This window comes from Myxocyprinus asiaticus, chromosome 29 (genome assembly GCF_019703515.2).
Source record: "Myxocyprinus asiaticus isolate MX2 ecotype Aquarium Trade chromosome 29, UBuf_Myxa_2, whole genome shotgun sequence".
Classification (NCBI taxonomy): Eukaryota; Metazoa; Chordata; class Actinopteri; order Cypriniformes; family Catostomidae; genus Myxocyprinus; species Myxocyprinus asiaticus.
In genome coordinates this window covers 29,542,480-29,567,743 of record NC_059372.1, presented here as the reverse complement: position 1 = coordinate 29,567,743, position 25,264 = coordinate 29,542,480, and the positions used below count along the sequence as shown (strand labels likewise).

At 37.7% G+C, this 25,264-nt stretch overlaps 1 protein-coding gene across 4 annotated transcripts in view; it reads left to right on the top strand.

The window, feature by feature from the left end:
• Nucleotides 1-24,301, top strand: part of LOC127420371 (solute carrier organic anion transporter family member 4A1-like) — a 47,019-nt gene extending 22,718 nt beyond the window's left edge. For 2 of the 4 annotated variants that reach the window (XM_051662604.1, XM_051662606.1), the window contains exons 5-12: nucleotides 7,233-7,354; nucleotides 7,457-7,568; nucleotides 8,137-8,291; nucleotides 9,274-9,532; nucleotides 10,442-10,604; nucleotides 12,967-13,142; nucleotides 19,581-19,794; nucleotides 20,047-24,301. In XM_051662604.1, the coding sequence (XP_051518564.1) occupies nucleotides 7,233-7,354; nucleotides 7,457-7,568; nucleotides 8,137-8,291; nucleotides 9,274-9,532; nucleotides 10,442-10,604; nucleotides 12,967-13,142; nucleotides 19,581-19,794; nucleotides 20,047-20,205 (1,360 nt within the window). In that variant the 3' untranslated portion in view covers nucleotides 20,206-24,301. Of the gene's footprint in view, nucleotides 1-7,232; nucleotides 7,355-7,456; nucleotides 7,569-8,136; nucleotides 8,292-9,273; nucleotides 9,533-10,441; nucleotides 10,605-12,966; nucleotides 13,143-19,580 lie in introns of all 4 variants that reach the window. The other 2 variants (XM_051662607.1, XM_051662608.1) reach the window with 2 other exon arrangements.
• The last annotated feature ends 963 nt before the right edge of the window (nucleotides 24,302-25,264 follow it).

The window sequence follows — 25,264 nt, the reverse complement described above, 5'->3', positions numbered from 1 at the left end:
ATCAGCTGGTTGTTATCACAAAATAAACCCTGAAAGGGTTATCAGGACCCTGACGCAAAGCTGAGCAGTCTTGTATCACCCTGAAGGGGTTTATTTTGCGATAACTGGCTGACTGTATCTTATCCTGCTTATTACACGGCTACTAACCAAATAAATAAATAAATGGACATAAAATATTGATTTGCATTGAAATTGTTAAAATGTGAGAAGAGAACGCTGAATTGCTGATTTGCACCTCCTGTTTGCGTCAGAGTTCTGTTGGTGCTTATTTTGCGAAAATGACTGTATGACTGCACATTATCCAGCTTATTACAAGACTACTTGCCAAATAAATATGTAAATTGACATATAGCTCTGGAAAAAATAAGAGACCACTGCAAAATTATCAGTTTCTCTGGATTTACTATTTATAGGTATGTGTTTGAGTAAAATGAACATTTTTGTTTTATTCTATAAACTACTGACAACATTTCTCCCAAATTCCAAATAAAAATATTGTCATTTAGAGCATTTATTTGCAGAAAATGATAACTGGTCAAAATAACAAAAAAGATGCTGTTTTTTCAGACCTCGAATAATGCAAGAAAACAAGTTCATATTCATTTTTAAACAACACAATACTAATGTTTTAGATGGTCAGAAATCAATATTTGGTGAAATAACCCTGATTTCCAATCACAGCTTTCTTGGCATGCCACTCCTGATGCAAAAATTCAAGCAGCTCTGTTTGTTTGATGGCTTGTTACCACCCATCTTCCTCTTGATCACATTCCAGAGGTTTTCAATGGTGTTCAATTCTGGAGATTGGGCTGGCCATGTCAGGGTCTTGATCTGGTGCTCCTCCATCCACACCTTAATTGACCTGGCTGTGTAACCTGGAGCATTGTCCTGTTGAAAAAAACAATCCTCAGAGTTGGAGAACATTTGTCAGAGCAGAAGGAAGCAAGTTTTCTTCCAGGATAACCTTGCACGTGGCTTGATTCATGTGTCCTTTACAAAGACGAATCTGCCCGATTCCAGCCTTGCTAAAGCACCCCCAGATCATCACGAATCCTCCACCAAATTTCACAGTGGGTGCGAGACACTGTGGCTTGTAGGCCTCTCCAGGTCTCCGTCTAACCATTAGATGACCAGGTGTTGGGCAAAGCTGAAAATTGGACTCATCAGCGAAGATGATCTTACTCCAGGTCTCTACGGTCCTATCCTTATGGTCTTTTGCAAACCTCAGCCTGGCTCTTCTTTGCTTCATTGATGAAGGGCTTTTTTCTAGCTTTGCACGACTTCAGCCCTGCCCCTAGGAGCCTGTTTCAAAAACCGTCCTCACCGTTCACTTCACCCCAGCTGCCATTTGCCATTCTTTTTGTAGGTCACTTGATGTCATCCTACGGTTGTTAAGTGACATTCAAATGAGTTCAGTGGACAGTTGTTTTCACCCTCTGCCGGTCTGTAGCTTTGTTGTCCACAGTGTCTGTTGCTTGACCTTGTTCTTATGAACCGCCGTCTTTGAAATTTTAAGGATGGAAGCAACCTGATGCTCACGGTATTCCTCTCTCAGTAAAACCAGAATTGAACCCTTCATTTCATCACTGAAAATAAATATGCTTTACTCCACACAACACATGCGATACAAATGTTTGACAAGTCTCCGACTCAGTGGTCAATAGTTGAATTGCATTTTCTACATTTAGCCTACATCCACTGATTGATCCTCTTTTAAACAGTGATGGATATGCTCAATTTGATGATGTCAAAGTTTTTTTTTTTTTTTTTTTTTTTTGCAATAGACTATTTTTGACACTCCCTTATATTTAATTGGGGCGGTTTTTTTTTTTTTTGCTGATTCGTCTTTAAGACATCAAGTAGCAGCTTTTCCACTATCGGGCTAGTGCAAGCCAGGGTTATCAACTGGCCAGCTGGGGCCAATAGCCTCGGACCTCGAACCATGAGACCAAAATCAATCTGCGTTCCCACCATTGGGCCAATAGCCCCGCAGCATTGCCCTAAAACCTGTGCTTAATATGCCGCCAGGGTACCAACGTTACTCACCCTGCCCATTTCACAAACAAGAGGGAATCTTAAGATGAGGTGTCATGTTATCTAGTTATCTAGTATATAATCTGAGTTTATATCATATGTAAACATTAGCTAGATAGCAAGATAAGTTAACATTGACAACTCCATCGACTGTAACTGCCATGGTGCCAGAGTGGTCTCTCCACTAACAGCAGGACGATGTCCCATATACCATCCATGATCTCGAACCATGGAAAGTTCTTCTATTGGCCCCGTCACTATAAACAAGGCCATTGGCCGCTGGCCCCGAAGAAGCCTTGAGGTAGCAAGATGAAGCCCCAGTGACAGTGGGAATGCAACTGGCCCTGGTGGGCACTAGCACACCCTCATTTGGCCCAATAGTGGAAAGACAGCATATGTATGCCATCTTTGCATGTGAAATGAGAAACAGCACATTGCTTCATTCACACATAAACTGCAGGTTGCTGTCAAGTTCAATAAAGTAGTGATTCCCAACTGGGGGTATGCAAAAAGAATTTGATTTTGATATGTCGAACCTAACAAAGTCACATGTATGGCTTCAAATAAAAACAATAAAATTAGGGATCGGTAAAAATATTGATTTTCCAACTTAAACCCAAAGTATAATTTGATACATAACGCGTGACGCAAATCTCATAATCAGCAAAGTGCTCGAGCATTGAAAGCATGAAGCCCGATTTTTCTAAAGGCACGTCTTTGAACACGCAGACTGCAATTGCACCTGGAATTATCTATATGAATTAGTAGATCCACAAGGTGGCAGTACTTACATTTGAGCTGTTGCTGTCACGAAGAAACACTAGAAGACATAATCACTGATAAATAACAGGAAACGAAGATACAGTGGGTATCCATTCAAAATAGGCCTTCTACCGCCGTGATCTCCGCATAAATGGGTAATTAGCAACTCTAACCCGCTAAGGGGCGCTATAACATAGAATTTCAACAAGCCAGAGCTGAACGCCTCAGAGCTCTTTCTCCCAAAGTAAGGAACATTAAGTTGGAGGCGGTAAGGGCAAGTTAAGCTTGTTTTGCCATCCACCATAAAGATAAAAAGAGGAGACAGAACAACAACAAACTTAAAAACACCACAAAATGTATTTTCTGGCTAAATGTTGCAATGGAGATGCATGATAAAGACTTTACTGCAGCATTCAGCGTTCACGAGGACGCCCACGCATCAGAAAATTATTATTATTTCATTAGAGAGAATTATCATTGTGAGTATTTTTACACGTATGCACAGACGTTATGAGCAAGCATCATTAGACCGCATATTCAAACAATTGTGACTTCCAAAAACTGTTAATTCTAAACCTGTTCTTTCTTTTAATGTGCCTATAGGCTAGCCCATATTATCTATTTTTAATCAGGATTAGCAAATGTGAAGTGATTAGTTTATATGTATACCATTGTGTCATATTATGTTATATTCTCCTGGCAATAAAAACTAAAGAAAAATTTTACAGAATCATTATTTTTGGGAGCAGAATACTTATCAAATGAAATATTATAAAATATTTGAAAAATAATCCAAATTTTCCATTACATGAATTAGGGTGGAAGTTAGGACTGTGACCAAATTATTTTTATAATGTTTGTCTCAATACATGCGTTAAAAGTTTTACGCTACATATGTAATAACCAGAAATGCTATGCAGTTCAAACTTGTAGGTTACGAGCTTTGTTATTCATTATCTGTCGTAGTATTTTATAGTAGTTAATATTTGCTATTAACCAATGCTTGATAACATTAATTATTTTTCAGAGTGATTATTTTTCGGAGCGACTATATGATTTCAGATGTAACCCCAATAATCTATTGGCAACATAGGAATTAGGGCAGCAACTAATGATTATTTTGATAATCAACTAATCTAACGATTATTAGAACGATTATTCAACTATTCGTTGATTATTGCAATGATTAATCATTAGCTCTTATCTGACTATTCAGCTTGTGCCACGACTTAAAAGATTGTATTAAACGTCCTTGCTAACAGTACGGAGGGCAAAATCATTTTTGAAAAATACCTTTAAATAACATTCACTGCAAAAATCCTATTGTTATCAAGTGTTTTTGTCTCGTTTTCCCATTTAATATTGTCTAAAAATCCTTAAAACAAGATACATTTACTTGAGAAGCAACATATAAGATATTTAGACTTGCTTTAAGAGAATGCATCTTAAATATGTGTATTTTGTATATAAGTGTATTTTTCACTTTGTTATACTTCTGCAAGTGTAGTAAAGACAAAATATACTTATATTCAAGATCTATTCTCTAAAAGCAAGTCTAAATATCTTATATGCTGCTTCTCAGGTGAATGCATCTTTTTTTAAAGGATTTTTAGCTATTTAAAAATATTTGTATTTTTAATATTATATTCAACATTCTCAGATAACAATTTTTTATTCTGCAGTAAGATAAATGTACGTTGTTTTAAATGAGTTTTAGATATTATTTTTGGAAAACAAGCCAAAACAAAAACAAATCAAAAACTTATTTTGTTGCAGTATATAATAGGGTGAAGACTACACTCTCTCAACTTTCTGTTCACTTCAATCCATCTTTAACTCACAAAAAACAAACTATCTCTTATTAATAAAGCCTGCATATTGCCAGTTTTCTTCACGATAAGAAATGCACAGTGACGCATATATTATGATTCAATAAGTTGCGAGCCATCACATTATAATCTAGCTGCAGCAAGCGTGCGTGAGAGGGACGAGTGTCCCCGCAACAGAGTGTGCATCAGCCGGATGCGGTTTCAATCTATCCCCCTTAGATCGGGACACATCGCGCAACTCATAGAAGAGGCGCTGACCGCACAGAGAAATGACCATTTCGGAGTTTGTAGTTATTTACATGACCTGCTTTCTTATTATTTGAACTTTAATAAAGCTATAACGCATTAAATATAACTGCATTAAAGATGTAACGCCGGGGTGTTTCCTTTAAAGATGCTCGACACGCAAGTTTTGTTTCAGTGGAGCGGCAGCTCCAGCTCTGCTTATTTCACAACGAGAGTGCTTCTGTATTTACTTATTTTGTATTATTCCCTCATACTTTGCAATCTACATCACCTGAAGCTGTTTGGACAGTTAAAAATGCATCTGGACTTTGAGCTGTTTTCTTCCTCTCCTCAGTCTGGCGTGAGCTGCAGTGCTGCTCTCACTCGCCATCATTAGAGTTTCAAAGGATCTCATGTTACATTAAATTACATGAAATGACTATTCGACAATGACCATTTTTGTCAACAATTTTTTATTGTTGGCGTTGTTGAAAATGTTGACTAATTGTTTCAGCCCTAATAGAAATACACAACAAAGTGTGTTGAGAGTGTCGCTCCAATGGCGTGGAGTTTAACGCCGGTGTGCCTGTGTCTGTATGACCAGGGTTTGCTTCTGCGTTTGGTGTATTTTTCCCATTCTGTTTCTTGTCTCCATTCTTAATATTTTCTTTATTACTATTTATTATAAATAAAAAGTGTTTAAATCTTTAGTTTGAGCTCAAAAAGATGCAGTGGGGACTCTTGTGTTGCCAGACAAGAAAATTATCGATTACATTAGCAACATACACTGGCGGCCAAAAGTTTGGAATAATGTACAGATGTTGCTCTTATGGAAAGAAATTGGTACTTTTATACACCAAAGTGGTATTCCCCAATTTGGAATGCCCAATTCCCAATGCGCTCTAAGTCCTCGTGGTGGCATAGTGACTCGCCTCAATTTGGGTGGTGGAGGACGAATCTCAGTTGCCTCCACATCTGAGACCATCAATCCGCGCATCATATCACGTGGTTTGTTGAGCGCGTTACCGTGGAGACATAGAGCATGTGGAGGCTTCACACTATTCCCCGTGGCATCCACGCAGAACTCGCTACGTGCCCCACCGAGAGTGAGAACCACATTATAGCGACCACGAGGATGTTACCCCATGTGACTCTACCCTCCCTAGCAACCGGGCCAATTTGGTTGCTTGGGAGACCTGGCTGGAGCCATCGAACTCACGACTCCAGGGGTGGTAGTCAGCATCTTTACTTGCTGAGCTACCCAGGCCCCGGAAAAGCACCATATCTTATGCTGTTGTTTTGACTTATTGGAAACATAAATGACGTTACAAAAGTTAGGCAATGTTCGTTAACATTAGACATAACGATTGCTAGTCTGATAAGGTCAAACGTCGTAATGTTATTATAACTGCAGGATATTCTGGCCAAATAGACAACAGTAGTAACTAATTTATGGATTGTCATTTTTACCAGCCAGTGGTCAACATCATTTCAAGACTCGCATGTCCTTGACAAACCTAGGACTTAAGGATTTATTTATATAAATGATTGCCATTATAAAGAAAAATATACATGTGTGCTAGCAAGTGAAATGTTCTGCACCGATTACAGTATAATTATTCTATTTCACTACACACACACAGACGTGTGTGTGTGATTACACAGCTATACATAAACCATATCAATAAAATGTCTTACCTGTTGAGTAAGAAAAAAGCCATCTCTGGGTTGCTTTTAAATCCTTTCAGATCTCGGAGTTGTCGCCACCTCTGAAAAGCCAAGCCGAAGTTGATTTGTGTTTTATTACTGAGTCTGTCGCTTTCCCTTTTTACTTGTAGACTCTGTTCTGTTCGGGGTTTCTTTGTTTTAACAACCGGTGATTCCCCAGAGGTTTGCCGTTTTGAATGATCCATGGTCAATTTATCGTTGTGACAAACTTTTAGCTTCACGCTACTCCCACACCATACATGTGCTACAGTAGCCAGAGCTTATTTTCTCTGCGTACGAATATGACGTGACACGCACGGGCGAATGACGTATGTATGCAGTTTCATGCGAAATCCATCCCGACAGCTCTAAAATATAAATAATTATTCTAGGTTTATCAAAGTGTATTTGGGTAAAGACATGGTTTGGAAGATGGATTTTTGTTGCACTCTCTCATTAATAACATTTTGTTCTTTTTTTAACAAAAAAAAGGTACATAGTGTACATAAAATACAAAGCAATCTAGGAGATGATTTGAAGGCTAATAGAGATTTTTTTTATAGAGATTTTTTTCTTACATTCTGTCAACATAATAAAATAGATAAGGGCAGTTTCTGCATTAACAGTAACAACTGACTTTTTATGCTAAAAATTATCTCTTTCTCTCTCTTTCAGGACAGAGCTGACTCCAGAGAACCCACTTTGGGTGGGGGCATGGTGGATTGGTTTCCTGGCCGGAGGGGCGGCAGCTCTGCTTATTGCCTTGCCTATACTGGGTTACCCACGCCAGTTACCAGGTACCTGCAAGTGCAATTTAAAAAAGACAAGTGACTTGTGAACAGTACTAATCTTAATTGTGTTAGTGTGAATAACTGTCTTCAACTCACTTTCTCTTGCAGGCTCTCAGCGATATGTGGCTATGCGTGTCTCAGAGGCCCACCAGCTGAAGGATGGCAGTCAGCTGACCGCGTCTGATCCTCAGTTTGGAAAAACAGTGAAGGACATGCCAAGGTGTGAACACATGACCAGAGAGAGAATGTATGCTAGGGCTGCTTTCCCCTGCTTTTGTTCAAACAAAAGTTTGCATTTCTTTGGTTATCTACCACATTACCCTATCTGTTAACAACCATTTGGTTAACTTTAACATACATCTGACATGTTTATATTTAGCCAATCAGTTGATGGGAAGGTGCTGAAGTTGTTATTATCTAGTTTGCCAAGTTCTTCCAATTCAGTGAAGGGTCCCTAGATTATTAATCTTTTAAAGTTCGGGGAATTCACTGCCATTTTTGTCTAATTGTGTCACACTAAGAACTGAAACAAAGTCCTGTTCAGACAGCTCCCATCCATACTTTGGTGAAGTAATGCTGCATAGGCTGTTGTTAGTAGTTAGTCTCAGCCTCATCCCCTCGGACCATCTGATCCCATCGCATTCCCTCTCTCTACTACTGTACATTTATCAATAAAAAGTAGAGATCATTGGAATACAATGGTAACTGTTATTACTGGATAGTCCCTCATTTTTCACTTTTTTATTATTTTTTTTATTTTATTTCTCCTTATCTCTTTCTCTTTTTAGATCTATGCTGCTTCTCTTGAGGAACCCTACCTTTATCTTTTTGTGTCTTGCTGGAGCCACAGAGGCCACGCTCATAGCCGGGATGTCCACATTTGGCCCCAAATTTCTGGAGTCTCAGTTTAGCCTGAGTGCTTCAGAGGCAGCAACTTGGTTTGGTAAGAGTCACAAAAAATGTCAGTCAAACCCATTGCCACAGCCTCTTGCTCATATTATAAGCTTATAGTATTGGGGAGATTGGGGTTACTTCTCACACAGGGAAGTTGTCACAGGGGCTATACAGTATCTCAGTAACTATAAGGTTAAAAGCCCAATTAAACAAATGTGTGTTAACTCTAGCAGTAGTTTTGAATGTTGGTCTCAAAAACCTAGTTCAAAACCCTCTTAAATAAGAGTTTTATATTCCAATTACATTATATTTTTGTTATGGCTCTTGGGTAAACAAGTAAAAACAATAAAAGCACACCAGCATACATTAAGTTAAGGATCAACAGTATTCTCAGGACAAGGGTACTATTCACAAATGTCAGGTCAGGGTAAGCTGTCACATTTGTTTTGTTATAACTTTTATAATTTTATACAATTTATTAGCAGTATTTTTATAACATGTTTTGGCCACAACTATGGTTTAAAACTTGTGCATATTACCTTTTACATTTTTGCTGTTTCATAAATTGTTTTGTGCTTCTTAACTGCTTTCATTTAGTTAAAAAGCCTGTATTTGGCTGTTTAATAGTAGGTTCCATTGTGACAACTTACCCCATATAGTGTAACAACATGCCCTGCTTAATATGAGTTAAAGGAACTGTATTTTTTTCCTGGCCAGTAACTGTGGGAATGTTCCATAGATTTTTGTAGCCAAGACTTTAAAGGAATATTTCGGGTTCAATAGAAGTTGAGCTATTCGACAGCATTTGTGGCAATGTTGATTACCACAAAAATTAATTTTGACTTGCCCCTTCTTTTTTAAAAAAAAAAAGCTAAAATCTGGGTTCCAGTGAGGCATTTACAATGAAAGTGAATGGGGCCCAATTAGTAACCGTTAAAATACGAATTGTTTGAAAAGTATCCGGTCTGTGCTCACAGGTCAAACGAAACAATTACATATATTGAGAACCCCCCTTTTTAACTCCATTCTAGGGTATATGGTGGTGCCAGCAGGTGGTGGTGGCACCTTCCTGGGTGGCTACATTGTAAAGAAGCTAAACCTCCGCTGTCGTGGAATCATCCGTTTCTGCATGCTGTGTGCGCTGGTCAGTCTGATGGCCATCTTCATCTTTCTGCTACATTGTCCTAATGTGCCCATGGCAGGAGTGACTGCTCCCTACTACAGCAGTTTACCTCAAAACCACTACAGCACCCCATACCTGCAGACAGACAGCCAGAGCCACAACAGCAGGTACTGATCACTTCACAGGGCTGAAAAACAATACAATCAACTGCAAAAATGCACAAAATCTAGCTTATCATTTATAGCTTCCATTTATCACGCAGAGCAGGTTTTATCAATACAGATAAAACGGCTGGATGGATGTGGATATTTAGGGATTATCTACAGCTAGGGGGTCATTATCTGAAAAGTAAACCCTGGCAGGGTTATCAGGTCTTGTATCACACTGAAGGCATTTATTTAGCAATAATGACTGGTTGACTGTGCATTATTTTTACACATCTACTTACCAAAGTAAATAAATGGCATAAAATATTGATTTGACTTGAAATAATATGAGAAGAAAGAGACCACAGAGTGATATAAGCGATAGGTTGCCAGGTACAATGGTAAAATACAGTATACAGTTTAGTGGTCTATATAGCAGTTTGGTACTCAATAACACGGGTAATGATTTAAATTAAACGAATGTTCCGTGTTCAGTACAAGTTAAGCTCAATCAACAGCATTTGTGGCATAATATTGATTACCACAAATATTAATTTTGAAATTTTAAAAAGCAAACATGAATTAATGTAAATGATTTTATACAATTATAAGCTTTTACATTTCTGCCTTTTAAACCCTCCAAAAATTGGCCCCATTAACTTCCATTATAAGTGCCTCATTGTAACCCATATTTTTGCTTATTTCAAAGAAAAGGAGGGACAAGTCGATTTTTTTATTATTTTTTTGTGGTAATCAACATTATGCCACAAATGCTGTCGATTAAGCTTAACCTGTATTGAACACGGAATATTCCTTTTAATACCTAGAGTAGGAACAAGGGAACAGAGTGGCAATGTATTATTGATTGGTTGAGGCATAAAGAAATTTAAAACGAACATTCTTCTCTTTTTATCTGTCTCTTTATCTCAGCCTGTCAGAGCTGGGCAACCTGACCGTGGGCTGTAACGTTGGATGTCACTGTGTTAAGGATTTGTTTAACCCTGTGTGTGGTGCAGATGGAGTGATGTATTTCTCTCCCTGCCATGCCGGCTGCAGGTCCATTAACCACACATACAGCCCCAGGGATAGACAGGTACACTGTCTCACTTACACTCATTTACCAACATGATCACACTTCACTCCTAAAATCTGTAACTGTATTTACTTGGGCTGCATTTACACTGCAAGGCCTAATGGTTTTGATTATCTGACACATGTGTTTTTGTCTCATCTGTTTACATTCACTTTAGACAAACCGACTTTGCTTACATGAATACCCAAAAAAATGCAGTGCTGTGCTGCCCAAATTGATATTTACCACACTCCCAGTTGAGCTCTATTTGTCTCAAATTGTGCAAGTAATGGATTCCCTTGTTGTTATACATTGGGTTTTACTAGAGTTTTATCCCTCTTTCGGAGCATTTCATCTTGCCATGTAACTCACAATTCAATAAAACAGGCTGGGTGACTACAAGGAAGAATAGGTACAATAATAATAATAAAAATAACAACAATGGGTCATTTGACATGCAGATGCAAGGGATTTCAGTATTTCTAATATAAACAACAAAATAAATGCATATAAATGTAGCTTTCGCTCTTTATCGTTTACTTATGTGTACTCCCTCCATTATTTAAATGTAGAAATTGCCACATATTCAATAACTTAACCTTATCCTATCTGTCATGCAACAATGATGAAAACTCTAAATTAAAAGAAGAATATGTGACCTGCTACATCATTTTGAGTCGCATTGACCAAGAATCACATTTTTTTAAGATCTACATACTAAAGTAAAAAGGAGCTTTCTAACGATATTATCAGTATTGGGCAAGTCACTTAAAAATAGTAATCCACTACCAATTACTAATTATTTGTCTAAAATTGTAATTAGATTACTCATTACTTAATTGAAAATGTAATCACATTACAAATTACTTTTAACTTTCTAAAACACTTCAAGTCATACACTCAGCACCTCACATTTTTCCTTCACAATGACTCGTTATGGGGCCATAATTTATATATTCTACATAAATAATATATTAGAAATAAGCATAACCTTATAATGTATTTAAAAGTAATTTAATTAATTGAAAGTAACTGTAATCTGATTACAAGAATTTAAAATGTAATCCAGTACACTACTTTGACTAGATTACAGTAACTGATTCAGTTGTAATTGGATTACATCCAACACTGGATGTAATTAACATGTTTCTATTCCGAACCATTGCTGAGATACAATCATTTAAATGATGTCTGACATTATTTGACATTATTATACTTCTGAGCTAATGATGGAGATTGCACATCCATGTGGAGCTCGCACATCCACAGGCAAAAGTACACTTTATTTTTTATTTTTTTGTATTGTTTCCTTTAACAGATTACATAGAAGACCATGTTGTATAACAAATAACATAGAAAACGATTTTATATCCCATGTGAATACACCCCGGTGACTATTCCACCCATTACCATCCCCATTTAAGTACATAAGAACAAAAAGCTGGATTCTAATAATACATTATCAGGTATACTCAAGTGCATAGGCACACATATGTTCTTACACATACAAATGTATCCTCGTGTGTGTGTGTATATATATATATTCATATTTTATAGAGCCTTTCTTCAAAAAGTCAACAAAGTAAACATCCAGTATATACATACAGTATGTCAGTAATCCAATCAGCAAACAATAAACGATGAGAAATAAAACACACACCAAAACAACCCAATCTGATACATCTTGACAATTCTTACTCAGATTACTTGGATACTTCTCCAAAGGTCCCCACCTTATCCCATAAATAAAAATGGCAAAAATACACAGTGATGGTATTTAACATTTTATCAATATGCTTTTCTCCAAAGTTTTTATTTTTTTTAAGATAACTATAGACATTGGATGAAGTGCGCTGAATGGAGAGGCGATATATTCAGCGATCCCGTTTAAATTGACAGCAGCTAAAGCGATTTGACACACCACATTTAAAAACAAAAAACAATATTTACTGTATAGTTTGAATTTAACTATAACATTGGCATGATTTTAAAGGTGACACTTTGTTTTATTAAAAACTATCGAAAGCCCAAAAACGCCCCATTGTGACTTATGACTCATTTTTATGGAGCGCATCACATATGTCATATGAGGATACGAGTGTTTGGATTTAAGTCAGATGGCCAGATATCACATATGTATCGGATTTGAACCATATTTGAAAGTGGCCCAAATCAGATGCTAAGAATTCAGATTTTACGCATGCTACAAGATCGGATCTGCGCAAGATGTCTGTGGGGGAAAAAAATGTATTGGTTGACAGTGTAAATGCAGACTTAGATGATTACATGAAAACATGTAGACATTAATTGTATTAAATTCACTGAAGATCAAATTAGTCTTATTCTTAATTTAATTTTTCCATGTGTATTTATGCATTCACAGGTGTTCTCTGGTTGTAGCTGTATAGTAGGGAATGTGTCATGGGGAGAGGAGGGTTTTGCTGAAGAAGGGAAGTGTGTGTCATCCTGCAATCACATGCCAGCCTTCCTCACCTTCCTTTTCGTTGTCATCTTCTTCACTTTCCTTTGCAGCATCCCTGCACTCACTGCCACACTCAGGTATATATTATATAACCCTAAACTAATATATACACTCCCTGAGCACTTAATAAAGAACACCTGTACACCTCACATTCATGTGATTATCTAATCAGCCAATCGTGTGGCAGCAGTGCAGTGCATAACATCATGCAGATACGGGACAGGACCTTCAGTTAATGTTCATATCAACAATCAGAATGGAGAAAAATATAGCCGCAAGCGGCAATCATCGGGGTCCAACACATGTGAAGAAATAACCAAAATAATTAGAATTGACAGAAATGATCCAGTGGATGCCATATTACACAAACTGACTATATAAAAGCTGCTGAAATCTGATTAGTCGATGGCCATGTTTTTCAAAATATGCAACTGTCCTCATAGACCTTGATGACACCTTGGACAAATAAACTGCATGCAAAATTTCAAGTCGATCAGACCAACGGTTCAGTAGTTTTCCGTTTTGTTTTGAACCATTATAGCGCCACCAAGAGGCAGAGGTGCGTAATATTTGTGTGTGTCCTCAGAATGACCACATACATAAGTGTACAAAATTTGTTGAAAATATCTCAATCTGTTCAAGAGTTATAATCATTTTAGTAAAGTGGCCACACCCATTATGAACGTTTTGGCATAACGTTTGACAATAAATTACAGTTTTACAATACCTTTGATAACTTTTCATTTTGGGACTCCAGAGAATGTTTCTGCACTGGTTTGGTTCCAATCAGGCAAACGGCCTACGACTAGTTCGAAAAAGTAATCTTTTAAAATAATCTCAAGTATTTATTGAACATTTTGTTTCAAACCAATGGTGATTAAGGCAAAGTTGTTGAGAATGAGGAGGTTTACAGCATGGTCTGAATAACGTGTTTCTTTTTTAAACACAGCGGCATATACAACAATTTACATGCATGTAAAACGCAATGGCACCTCCAGGTGGCCAATTTTTGTCACATTTTGCACAGACCTCTTGGGCCAAGAGACAAATAGGCATACCAAGTTTAGTTCAGATCGGCCTTATTTAACCTTAGATAAAAGTTGCTGATTGGTCGATGGCGGGCATGTTTTTATGCGACTGTGCTCATAGACCTTGATGGCACCTTGATTTGCATGCACTGACAAAGACAGTGCATGCAAAATTTCAAGTCGATTGGACCAACGGTTCCATAGTTAGAGCCATTTTTAGTTTTTTAATTATTATAGCGCCATCAAGAGGCAAAGGTTTGCAATAATTTTTGTGTGATCTCAGCATGAGCCCATACATAAGTTTACCAAATTTGGTGATAATACCTCAATCCGTTGAAAAGTTATAACCGTTTTAGTAAAATGGACACACCCACTATGAACGTTTTGGCGTACCGTTTGACGATATATCAGAATTTCAAAATTCCTTTGATAACTTTTCATATTGGGACTCTGCTGAATCATTCTGCACTGGTTTGGTTCTGATCAGGCAAATGGCCTAGGATGAGTTTTTGAATTTTTTTCAAACAATCCAAAATAGCGGGAAAATGAAGGGGCGGAGCAAAATTCTGTCCCTTACCGTTCAAGATTTATGGCCCAAAATGTGATTTTTGTTTGTTTTGTTCGCAATAGCGCCACCTAGTATCTAAAGGATGTGTGTCTGTACGCCTGAGTAGTGGGGGGTTTTGGAACCATCCTGCCAAGTTTGGAATCTCTACGACTTACGGTCTCTGACGCCCAGACACTTGTAGGGCAGAAAAAAATAAGAAGGAAATCGGAACAAATACAGTAAGTTTCCTGCACCTTCGGTGCTTGGACCCCTAAAAATGTGATCTCAGTGATTTCAACCGTGGCATAATTTTTGGTGCCAGACAGCCTGGATAGGGCAGAACAGTCTCTAGAGTTTACTCAGAATGGTGGTAAAAACTAAAAACATCCAGTGATCAACAGTTCTTCGGACAGAAACGTCTTGTTGATGAGAGAGATCAAAGGAGAATGGCCAGACTGGTTCTAGCTGACAGAAAGGATACGGTAACTCCGATAACTCACTCTGTACAATTGTAGTGAGCAGAATAGCATCTCAGAATGCATAACATGTCGAACCTTGAGGCAGATGGGCTATAACAGCAGAAGACCATGTTGGGCACTTTATTAGGACCATTAGTTAGGACTAATAAAGTGCTCAGTGAGTGTATATAAACATTGCTTGATGCATAAGAAGGCAAAACACTTTATCTTTTTCTCGCTTCATTACCACGGCTACGACTAGTCATATTTCGGAGGCTTTCTCCACTTTTTCCGAAAGCACTCTGAAATTATTAAACCCAAATTTAGGAATAGAAGAGATAGTTACCCATTTTAATAATACCCTACATTTACATTTACATTTATTCATTTGGCAGACGCTTTTATCCAAAGCGACTTACAAAAGAGGAAAACATAAGCGAATCATCTTAAGGAGACAGTGGTACGAAAAAGTGCCATATTACAAAGTTTCACTAGCATCAGAATAGTATTCAAAACAGATTAAAATACCTGCACTTCCATCTTAGACTCTGTCGCTCCTTTTAAAATTTCAAAACCTAAATTTAGGACAGAACCTTGGTTGAATAGTAATACACCAGCTCTCAGACAGGATTTTAGGAAAGCTGAGCGTAAATGGAAAAAAGACAAACTGCAAGTGTCTTATGAACTCATGAAAAATACTCTATCCATTTACCAACATTCTATAAAAGATGCAAAAAACAAATATCTTTCTGAAGTAATATGAAATAATTCTCATAATCCCAAAGTTCTGTTTTAATACAATAACTAAAATCTTCTCTCCTACTACTAATTCAGGCCTTGACGCTACACCTGAGACTTGTACAGCATTTTTAGATTTTTTTTTATGGGTAAGGTGGATGCCCTACGATCTAGTATGACTATTAGTAGTCTTGACCTCTCTGAACCAGTCACCTGCTCTGCTCTGTTTGATCGGTTCGAACCAATATCCCTCACAGAGCTTATGGATATAGTCCAACAGATTAAGCCTACCACCTCTTCTGTTGATGTTATTCCCACCCGGCTCTTTAGAGAGGTACTGGATGCTATTGGCTCAAGTGTATTGGCCATTTTAAATAGCTGTTTGAACATTGGCTGTGTTCTGTCATGCCTTAAGCAGGCAGTGATCAGGCCACTTCTCAAGAAGCCTAATTTAAATGTGACCGATTTTTAAAATTTCAGACCCATATCTAAACTGCCTTTTTTATCAAAAATCTTGGAGAAAATGTTCTTTAATCAGCTTTCCCTATTTGTCTCAGGTAACAATATTCTAGATAAATTTCAATCAGGTTTTAGGTCGCAACATAGCACTGAGTCTGCACTTCTCAAGGTGTCGAACAATTTATTGCTCACTCTGGATTCCGGTAGATCTGCAGTTATAATGTTACTCTATCTCAGTGCTGCATTCGATTCAGTTGACCACGCTATCCTTCTTAAACGTTTAAGAGATGAGGTTGGCATCAAGGGCACTGTTTTAGATTGTTTACATCATACCTCTCCGATAGGACTGTGAGGGTTACGATTGGAAATTCTTCCTTTTCCTCTGCATTGCTCACTTGTGGGGTACCCCAAGGGTCCCTATTGGGACCCATTCTATTTTCTCTCGATATGCTCCCTTTGGGTTCTATCATGAGGAAATATAATATTTAATATCATTGCTACGCTGACGATACTCAGCTATATATTCCTCTTAGTTCTGATTACTCATGCTCTGTGCTTCTAAAATGCTTTGAGGACATTAAATGCTGGACTGCAAAAAACTTTCTCCAATTAAATGAGAGCAAAACTGAGGTTGTTGTGTTTGGTCTCCCTGATGCTGTCTCTGATATCACTAGGACCCTAGATACTCTGTCTTCAAATGTTCATCATTTTGCAAAAAACCTAGGTGTTATTTTTGAATCTGAGCTAAATTTTGGAAAACAGATAAATGCTGTGGTGAGGAGTAGCTTTTTTCAACTAAGGCAAATAGCCAAATTAAAACCTCTGCTCTCATTTAAGGATCTGGAGATAGTTATCCATGCCTTCATCTCATCTAGACTTGACTATTCCAATGCACTGTATATGGGTCTAAATCTCTCATCTCTGTATCGCCTGTAGTTGGTTCAAAACGTAGCTGCTAGGTTGCTTACTGGTGCTAGGAAGAGGGAAAACATTTCACCGATTTTAGCATCTCTCCACTGGTTACCGGTGCAATACAGGATCCATTTTAAGATCTTGTTATTTGTTTTTAAAGCTTTAAATGGTGTGGCCCCTTCTTATCTGTCAGAAATTCTGAGCTATCAACAATCCCCTAGAACCCTCAGATCCTCTGACAAATTTCTCCTGCAAATACCTCGCTCTTGCCTAAAGTTTAAAGGGGATCGTGCTTTTTCTGTTGCTGGCCCTAGACTATGGAACAGTATATCTCTGGACGTTAGGTCTGCCCCTTCCCTTCCTGTTTTTAAATCATGCCTGAAGACGTATCTGTATTCCTTGGCTTTTACATTAATGTTTATTGTAGATTTTATTGGTAATTTCTTGTTTTTGTGTTATTTTCTTGTTAGTCTTTTATTCCTCTGTATCCTGTTATTGTTTTATTTGCATATGTACAGCACTTTGGTATACACTAGTTGTTCTTAAATGTGCTATATAAATAAATTGACCTTGACCTACAGTTGTCCTCAAAAGTTTGCATACCCTGGCAGAAATTGTGAAATTTTGGCATTGATTTTGAAAATATGACTGATCATGCAAGTCTTTGTCATGTCTTTTATTTAAGGATAGTGATCATATGAAGCCATTTATTTTCACATAGTTGTTTAGCTCCTTTTTAAATTATAATGATAACAGAAATCACCCAAATGGCCCTGATCAAAAGTTTACATACCCTTGAATGTTTGGCCTTGTTACAGACACACAAGGTGACACACACAGGTTTAAATTGCAATTAAAGGTTAATTTCCCACTCCTGTGGCTTTTTAAATTGCAATTAAAGTCTGTGTATGAATAGCCAATGAGTTTCTTAGCTCTCACGTGGATGCACTGAGCAGGCTAGATACTGAGCCATAGGGAGCAGAAAAGAACTGTCAAAAGACCTGTGTAACAAGGTAATGGAACTTTATAAAGATGGAAAAGGATATAAAAAGATATCCAAAGCCTTGAAAATGCCAGTCAGTACTGTTCAATCACTTATTAAGAAGTGGAAAATTCGGGGATCTCTTGATGCCAAGGTCAGGTAGACCAAGAAAGATTTCAGCCACAACTGCCAGAAGAATTGTTCGGGATACAAAGAAAAACCCACAGGTAACCTCAGGAGAAATACAGGCTGCTCTGGAAAAAGACGGTTGTTTCAAGGAGCACAATACAACTATACTTGAACAAAAATGAGCTGCATGGTCGAGTTTCCAGAAAGAAGCCTTTACTGCGCCAATGCCACAAAAAAGCCTGGTTACAATTTGTCAATAACACCTTGACACGCCTCACAGCTTCTGGCACACTGTAATTTGGAGTGACTAGTCCAAAATAGAGCTTTATGGTCACAACCATGTTTGGAGAGGGGTCAACAAGGCCTATAGTGAAAAGAATACCATCCCCACTGTGTAGTATGGTGGTGGCTCACTGATGTTTTGGGGGGGTGTGAGCTCTACAGGCCTGGGGAATCTTGTGAAAATTGATGGCAAGATGAATGCAGCATGTTATCAGAAAATACTGGCAGACAATTTGCATTCTTCTGCACGAAAGCTGTGCATGGGACGCTCTTGGACATTCCAGCATGACATTGACCCTAAGCACAAGGCCAAGTTGACCCTCCAGTGGTTACAGCAGATAAAGGTGAAGGTTCTGGAGTGGCCATCACAGTCTCCTGACCTTAATATCATCGAGCCACTCATCTCAAACGTGCGGTTCATGCAAGACGACCAAAGACTTTGCATGACCTGGAGGCATTTTGCCAAGACGAATGGGCAGCTATACCACCTGCAAGAAGTTGGGGCCTCATAGACATCTATTACAAAAGACTGCATGCTGTCATTGATGCTAAAGGGGGCAATTCACAGTTTTAAGAACTAAGGGTATGCAGACTTTTGAACAGGGGTCATTTCATTTTTTTTCTTTGTTGCCATGTTTTGTTTTATGATTGTGCCATTCTGTTATAACCTACAGTTGAATATGAATCCCATAAGAAATAAAAGAAATGCGTTTTGCCTGCTCACTCATGTTTTCTTTAAAAATGGTACATATATTACCAATTCTCCAAGGGTATGCAAACTTTTGAGCACAACTGTATATTAAGAACTAAGGGGATGTAAACTTTTGAACAGGATGATTTGTGTAGATTTCTATTATTTTTTTCTTGTGGGATACATGTAAATATCTGTTATGTAGCTTCTGAAAACCGGTACTAAATAAAAAAGATATGATCCTCTATTTGTCATTAAACATAATCAAGTTCTTTGTCTTCCCCTACAGGTGTGTTCCTGACAGTCAAAGATCATTTGGACTTGGAATCCAGTGGATTGTAGTAAGAACACTAGGGGGGATCCCTGGACCCATAGCGTTCGGTTCAGTGATTGACATCTCCTGTCTGCTGTGGGAGGAGCAGTGTGGGGAATATGGCTCATGTTACCTGTACCATAACTCAGCTATGAGCCAGTACTCACTCATTGCAGGCATCATCTACAAGGTTGCAAAAATTACTCTTTAGCTTTAATGAAACACTTTCACAGTGTTCACTATTTTTGTCTGTGTGAGTACCTTATATGCATCATTTTGTTCCGAAATGCTTTTGCATCAACATACCACCAAAACAGGAACTGAACCCCCCTATTCAAACAGACCTCAAACCTGAGTCTGCACAAAAACCTGTTGTGTGACGGCGACATACTTCATCTGTTCTCTTGAATTGTGTTTAATCTAATTCCTCTCTCTCACTCAGGTTTTAGGCACTCTGTTCTTCTTGCTGGCCAGCGTTCTTTACCAGCCACCACCCGAGTCTCCTCAGAGCAGCTGTGAGAGCACAGATGTGGGAGGACATGATCTGCCAATCAAAGACCTTCCCCCTGAAATCATCTCCAACCCACATGCCAAGTTATGACCCCAGACTGCTAATACACTGACACCTCAACTGAAAATGTGCGAGTATACATTTGTGTATGTGAATAAGGTCAAACCATCACGGTTCACTGTGCCCATGTCATTTCAGCTGTACACTGTTCAGACCCATCATGCAGTTATGGGTCTGTAATTCTCATATACTGTCATCTCACCAGACTAATTGTCTTCTATTCAAAACAAGAGACACAATTTAATAGCATCTCTGTCACAATGAGTGACCAAAGGTCAGAGGTGAAATGTCGCAATGGGACCAAAAGTGCTGTAGGGGTTATTTATGAAAGGTGTTTCAACTCAAGATTGTTTTAAATACAAGATCTAACAATAAAACATTTAACATTTTCACCACAGCATGAGTTAAACCATAACCTACCAAAAGAAAACAATATTAATTTGAGAAAATACAATGGGTTTATAATGAGATTGTTGTTTAGATGGGAAATTGCAATGTTTTTTTTTTTTTTTTTTTTTTTTTTTTTGTAAGGAAAAAGACATATAGTTGAAGTCAGAAGTTTACAGACATTTAGGTTGAAGTCATTAAAACTCATTTTTTAACCACTCCACAGATTTCATATTACCAAACTATAGTTTTGGCAAGTCGTTTAGGACATCTACTTTGTGCATGACGCATGTAATTTTTCCAACAGTTGTTTACAGACAGATTGTTTCACTTTTAATTGACTATATCACAATTCCAGTGGGTCAGAAGTTTACATACACTAAGTTAACTGCCTTTAATCAGCTTGGAAAATTCCAGAAAAATGATGTCAAGCCTTTAGGAAATTAGCCAATTAGCTTCTGATATGCTAATTGGCATCAATTGGAGGTGTACCTGTGGATGTATTTTATCTCTTTGCTTGATATTATGGGAAAATCAAAAGAAATCTGCCAAGACCTCAGAAAAACATTTGTGGACCTCCACAAGTCATCCTTGGGAGCAATTTCCAAATGCCTGAAGGCACCACGTTCAGCTGTACAAACAATAGTACGCAAGTATAAACACCATGCCATCATACCGCTCAGGAAGGAGACGCATTCTGTCTCCTAGAGATGAATGTAGTTTGGTGTGAAAAGTGCAAATCAATCCCAGAACAACAGCAAATGACCTTGTGAAGATGCTGGAGGAAACAGGTAGGCAAGTATCTATATCCACAGTAAAACTAGTCCTGTATCAGCATATCCTGAAAGGCTGCTCAGCAAGGAAGAAGCCACTGCTCCAAAAAAGCCAGACTACAGTTTGCAAGTGCACATGGGGACAAAGATCTTACTTTTTGGAGAAATGTCTTCTGGTCTGAGGAAACAAAAATTGAACTGTTTGGCCATAATGACCATCGTTATGTTTGGAGGAAAAAGGGTGAGGCTTGCAGGCCTCATGTTGTGGCAGCATCATGTTGTGGGGGGTGCTTTGCTGCAGGAGGGACTGGTGTACTTCACAAAATAGATGGCATCATGAGGAAGGAAAAGTATGTGGATATATTGAAGCAACATCTCAAGACATCAGCCAGGAAGTTAAAGCTCGTCGCAAATGGGTCTTCCAAATGGACAATGATCCCAAGCATACCTCCAAAGTTGTGGCAAATGGCTTAAGGACAACAAAGTCAAGGTATTGGAGTGGTCATCACAAAGCCCTGACCTCAATCCAATAGAAAATTTGTGGGCAGAACTGAAAAAGCATGTGCAAGCAAGGAGGCAGACAAACCTGTTACACCAGTTCTGTCTGGAGGAATGGGCCAAAATTCCAGGAATTTATTGTGAGAAACATGTGGAAGGCTACCCAAAATGTTTGACCCAAGTTAAACAATTTAAAGGCAATGCTACCAAATACTAATAAAGTGTATGTAAACCTCTTGACCCGCTGAAAATGTGATGAAAGAAATAAAAGGTGAAATAAATCATTGTCTCTACTATTATTCTGACATATCACTTTTTTTTTTCCTCCCCTTTTTCTCCCCAATTTGGAATGCCCAATTTCCAATGCGCTCTAGGTCCTCGTGGTGGCGTAATGACTCGCCTCAATCCAGGTGGCGGAGGACGAATCTCAGTTGCCTCCACATCTGAGACCGTCAATCCATGCATCTTATCACGTGACTTGAGCGCGTTACCACGGAGACATAGTGCTTGTGGAGACTTCGCTATTCGCATCCATGCATAACTCGCCACGCACCCCACCGAGAGCGAGAACCACATTATAGCGACCACGAGGAGGTTACCCCAGGTGACTCTACCCTCCCTAACAACCGAGCCAATTTGGTTGCTTAGGAGACCTTAGGAGGCTGGAGTCACTCAGCACACCCTAGATTCAAACTCGCGACTCCAGGGATGGTAGTCAGCATCTTAACTCGCTGAGCTTACCAGACCCTGACATTTCACATTCTTAAAATAAAGTAGTGATCCTAACTCACCTAAGACAGGGAATGTTTTCTACGATTAAATGCCAGGAATTGTGAAAAACTGAGTTTAAATGTATTTGGCTAAGGTGTATGTAAATTCTGACTTTAACTGTATATGATATAGAAAAAGAGCACTTAATATAAATATGATGAACAGAGAGAAATAATATAAAACAGTACAGGTATTAAAAGTATTAATCTATTAAAAATATATTATTAAGATGGACTCAAATGTTGCTGAATTACACCTAAAGAAAAGCTGATAATTAGTTACAAACTGTGCCTTTAAAGAGTTTAGCACCAGTTGGTACAGCTAGATAAAGAGATTACAGTTCAAGAAAATATTCATTGTAAATCTCTCTAAATTGAACTTTAACACATTCACTTTACACATGGAAATACACAGCATCTTAACCATGTATAGCACTGAACTATGTGCCATTAAGTCAAGTTTTGTCCTGCAATGCCATATTAGGCAGTTCTAGTCAACATTCTGCCAGCATGTGTCATTCTTGTATTTGATTTCATACATTTTGAAAATCTTTCACATTTTATTTTAATATGTGCCAAAATACTGTAGCTCAGGACTGAGAGGCTTTGTGATGTGAGATCACATAGAGATGCAAATGAGAGATGAAGAAGGAGCAGGTTTTAAAATGAATCTTTTGTACTTTTGCATGTTGAGTCTGATATTGCATAGAGAAAGAAGCATTTACTCTCCAGGATGGGATATTCCTGAAAAGCATTTCACCTTGAGTTTACACAGAAAACTATTCTAAGAGATATTCATCTGCAGTTTTGTAAAACGAAAAATGTAAGATAAACAGAAACATCTCTTTGTGATTATTAATGGAATAGTTCACCCAAAAATGAAGATTCATAAACTTATTCATTTTTCTTTCTTATTTGGAACACAATGAGAAATATTGAACACAGCTTTTTTTATATATATATACATTAAAGTGAATGGTGACTGAGTTCTGTCTGACATCTCTTTTTATGTTCTGAAGAAAAAAGTAATATGGGTTTGAAACTACATTTGGGTAAAAGATGACAGAATTTTCCTTTTTGAGTGAGCACTCCCTAAAACAGCAGAGTCAGTAGGGGTTTTCTCTGGTTGAGCATGGCTCTACCCTGTTTGAATTAAGCAGTCGAGCTGCTTGAGTCCAAATATGAGAAGCATAACTGATATCTGCTTAATAAACATAATTTGCTTTTATTATTTAAGTGCTACTAAATGCATCTCACCAATGATACTTTATGTGGAAGTTTTCTATTTATTAAATGCATTGGTTATAATAAATTTTGTCAGATTGTACCAGTCTGAATGAATGTGTATTATTTTGCTAATTTTTTAATTTCCCTAATGTGAAGGATTTCTGCTTAATTTACATTGATGGCATACCATGAATGAAAAAGATGCACTTGAAAATTGAGGATTTGCACAGTTAAATTAAACATGCAACAAAGAAAGACTAACATGATATTGAATTGTATTTCAATTTCTGTTGGTTCATATATGGATTTTGTGAGTTGGCCTGTTATTGTCTTTATTGATATATGTTCATATGAATTAAGATTTCTTGCCACTGTTTCTAAACACAATGTAATTAGTTTTGGTACTTGTCAAGTAATTTTTTATGCAAAAGTCTCAAATAAAAGTATGTAACAACACAATAGCAAAACAAATCTCATGGTTTATTGATAACTGTGTACATGTTTTACTCAAAACACCATTGCATTGTGGATATAAGTAAGACTAAACAATGAATTGTGCATTTGGCTGTTGGATTATACGCTGACTTTATTGTTGGTACCACTAGATGTCACTGGTGATTCAGTGCTGTAAATTTTGCTCACCAACTGAACTGACAAGGGGTCATGTTCAAAGGAAAGAAAGGAATGTTTCACAAAATACAACATGTGTGAATACACAGATAAAGATCATTTAAAGTCATGCACTGATGTGCAGATATGTTCAAAACACATGGATTATGTTAGAAAAATGCCATATTGAAATGTCACTGGATGTGGGTGATTAACTGTGATGATGGCCTACACTTCATCTCATCTCCTAAATTTTTTTATTATTAGATTATCAAATCTAAATCTACATCTTGAATGTAAATGTTGAACCCTAAATATATTACATGTAAAGCAAAAGGTTGAGCTGAATATTAATAGCACCCCTGATCAGACCTAAAAGATGATCCCTCTGAAGTAAGAAATATCAAAGACAGTGGATTTCGCAGGTCATTGCAAAAGGGATGGAGAGTCTTTTGAAGTAGGATGAGAAACATCCTCAATGACTTGTATTAGCAATATAGGCTAAATTTAAGCTGTGTGGTTTGAATTCACAAGCATGATTCACATTATATTGAAGTAGACTGACAGCCTGTGTGGAATGCAGTGAACACAGACAAGCAAAATAATACAAACAGTTAACCGTCCCAGTGCTCTTATACTAAATATCATCACTCTTGGTGCTTGTCCAATCACAATTTGAGGACTGGAAGTGTTGCATACTCAATTAATGGCATTATGTGTGATCATGTTTCACTGGAAAAATATCAGAAGACAAGGAATGAATACAGGACATAGTTAAATATATATATATATATATATATATATATATATATATATATATATATT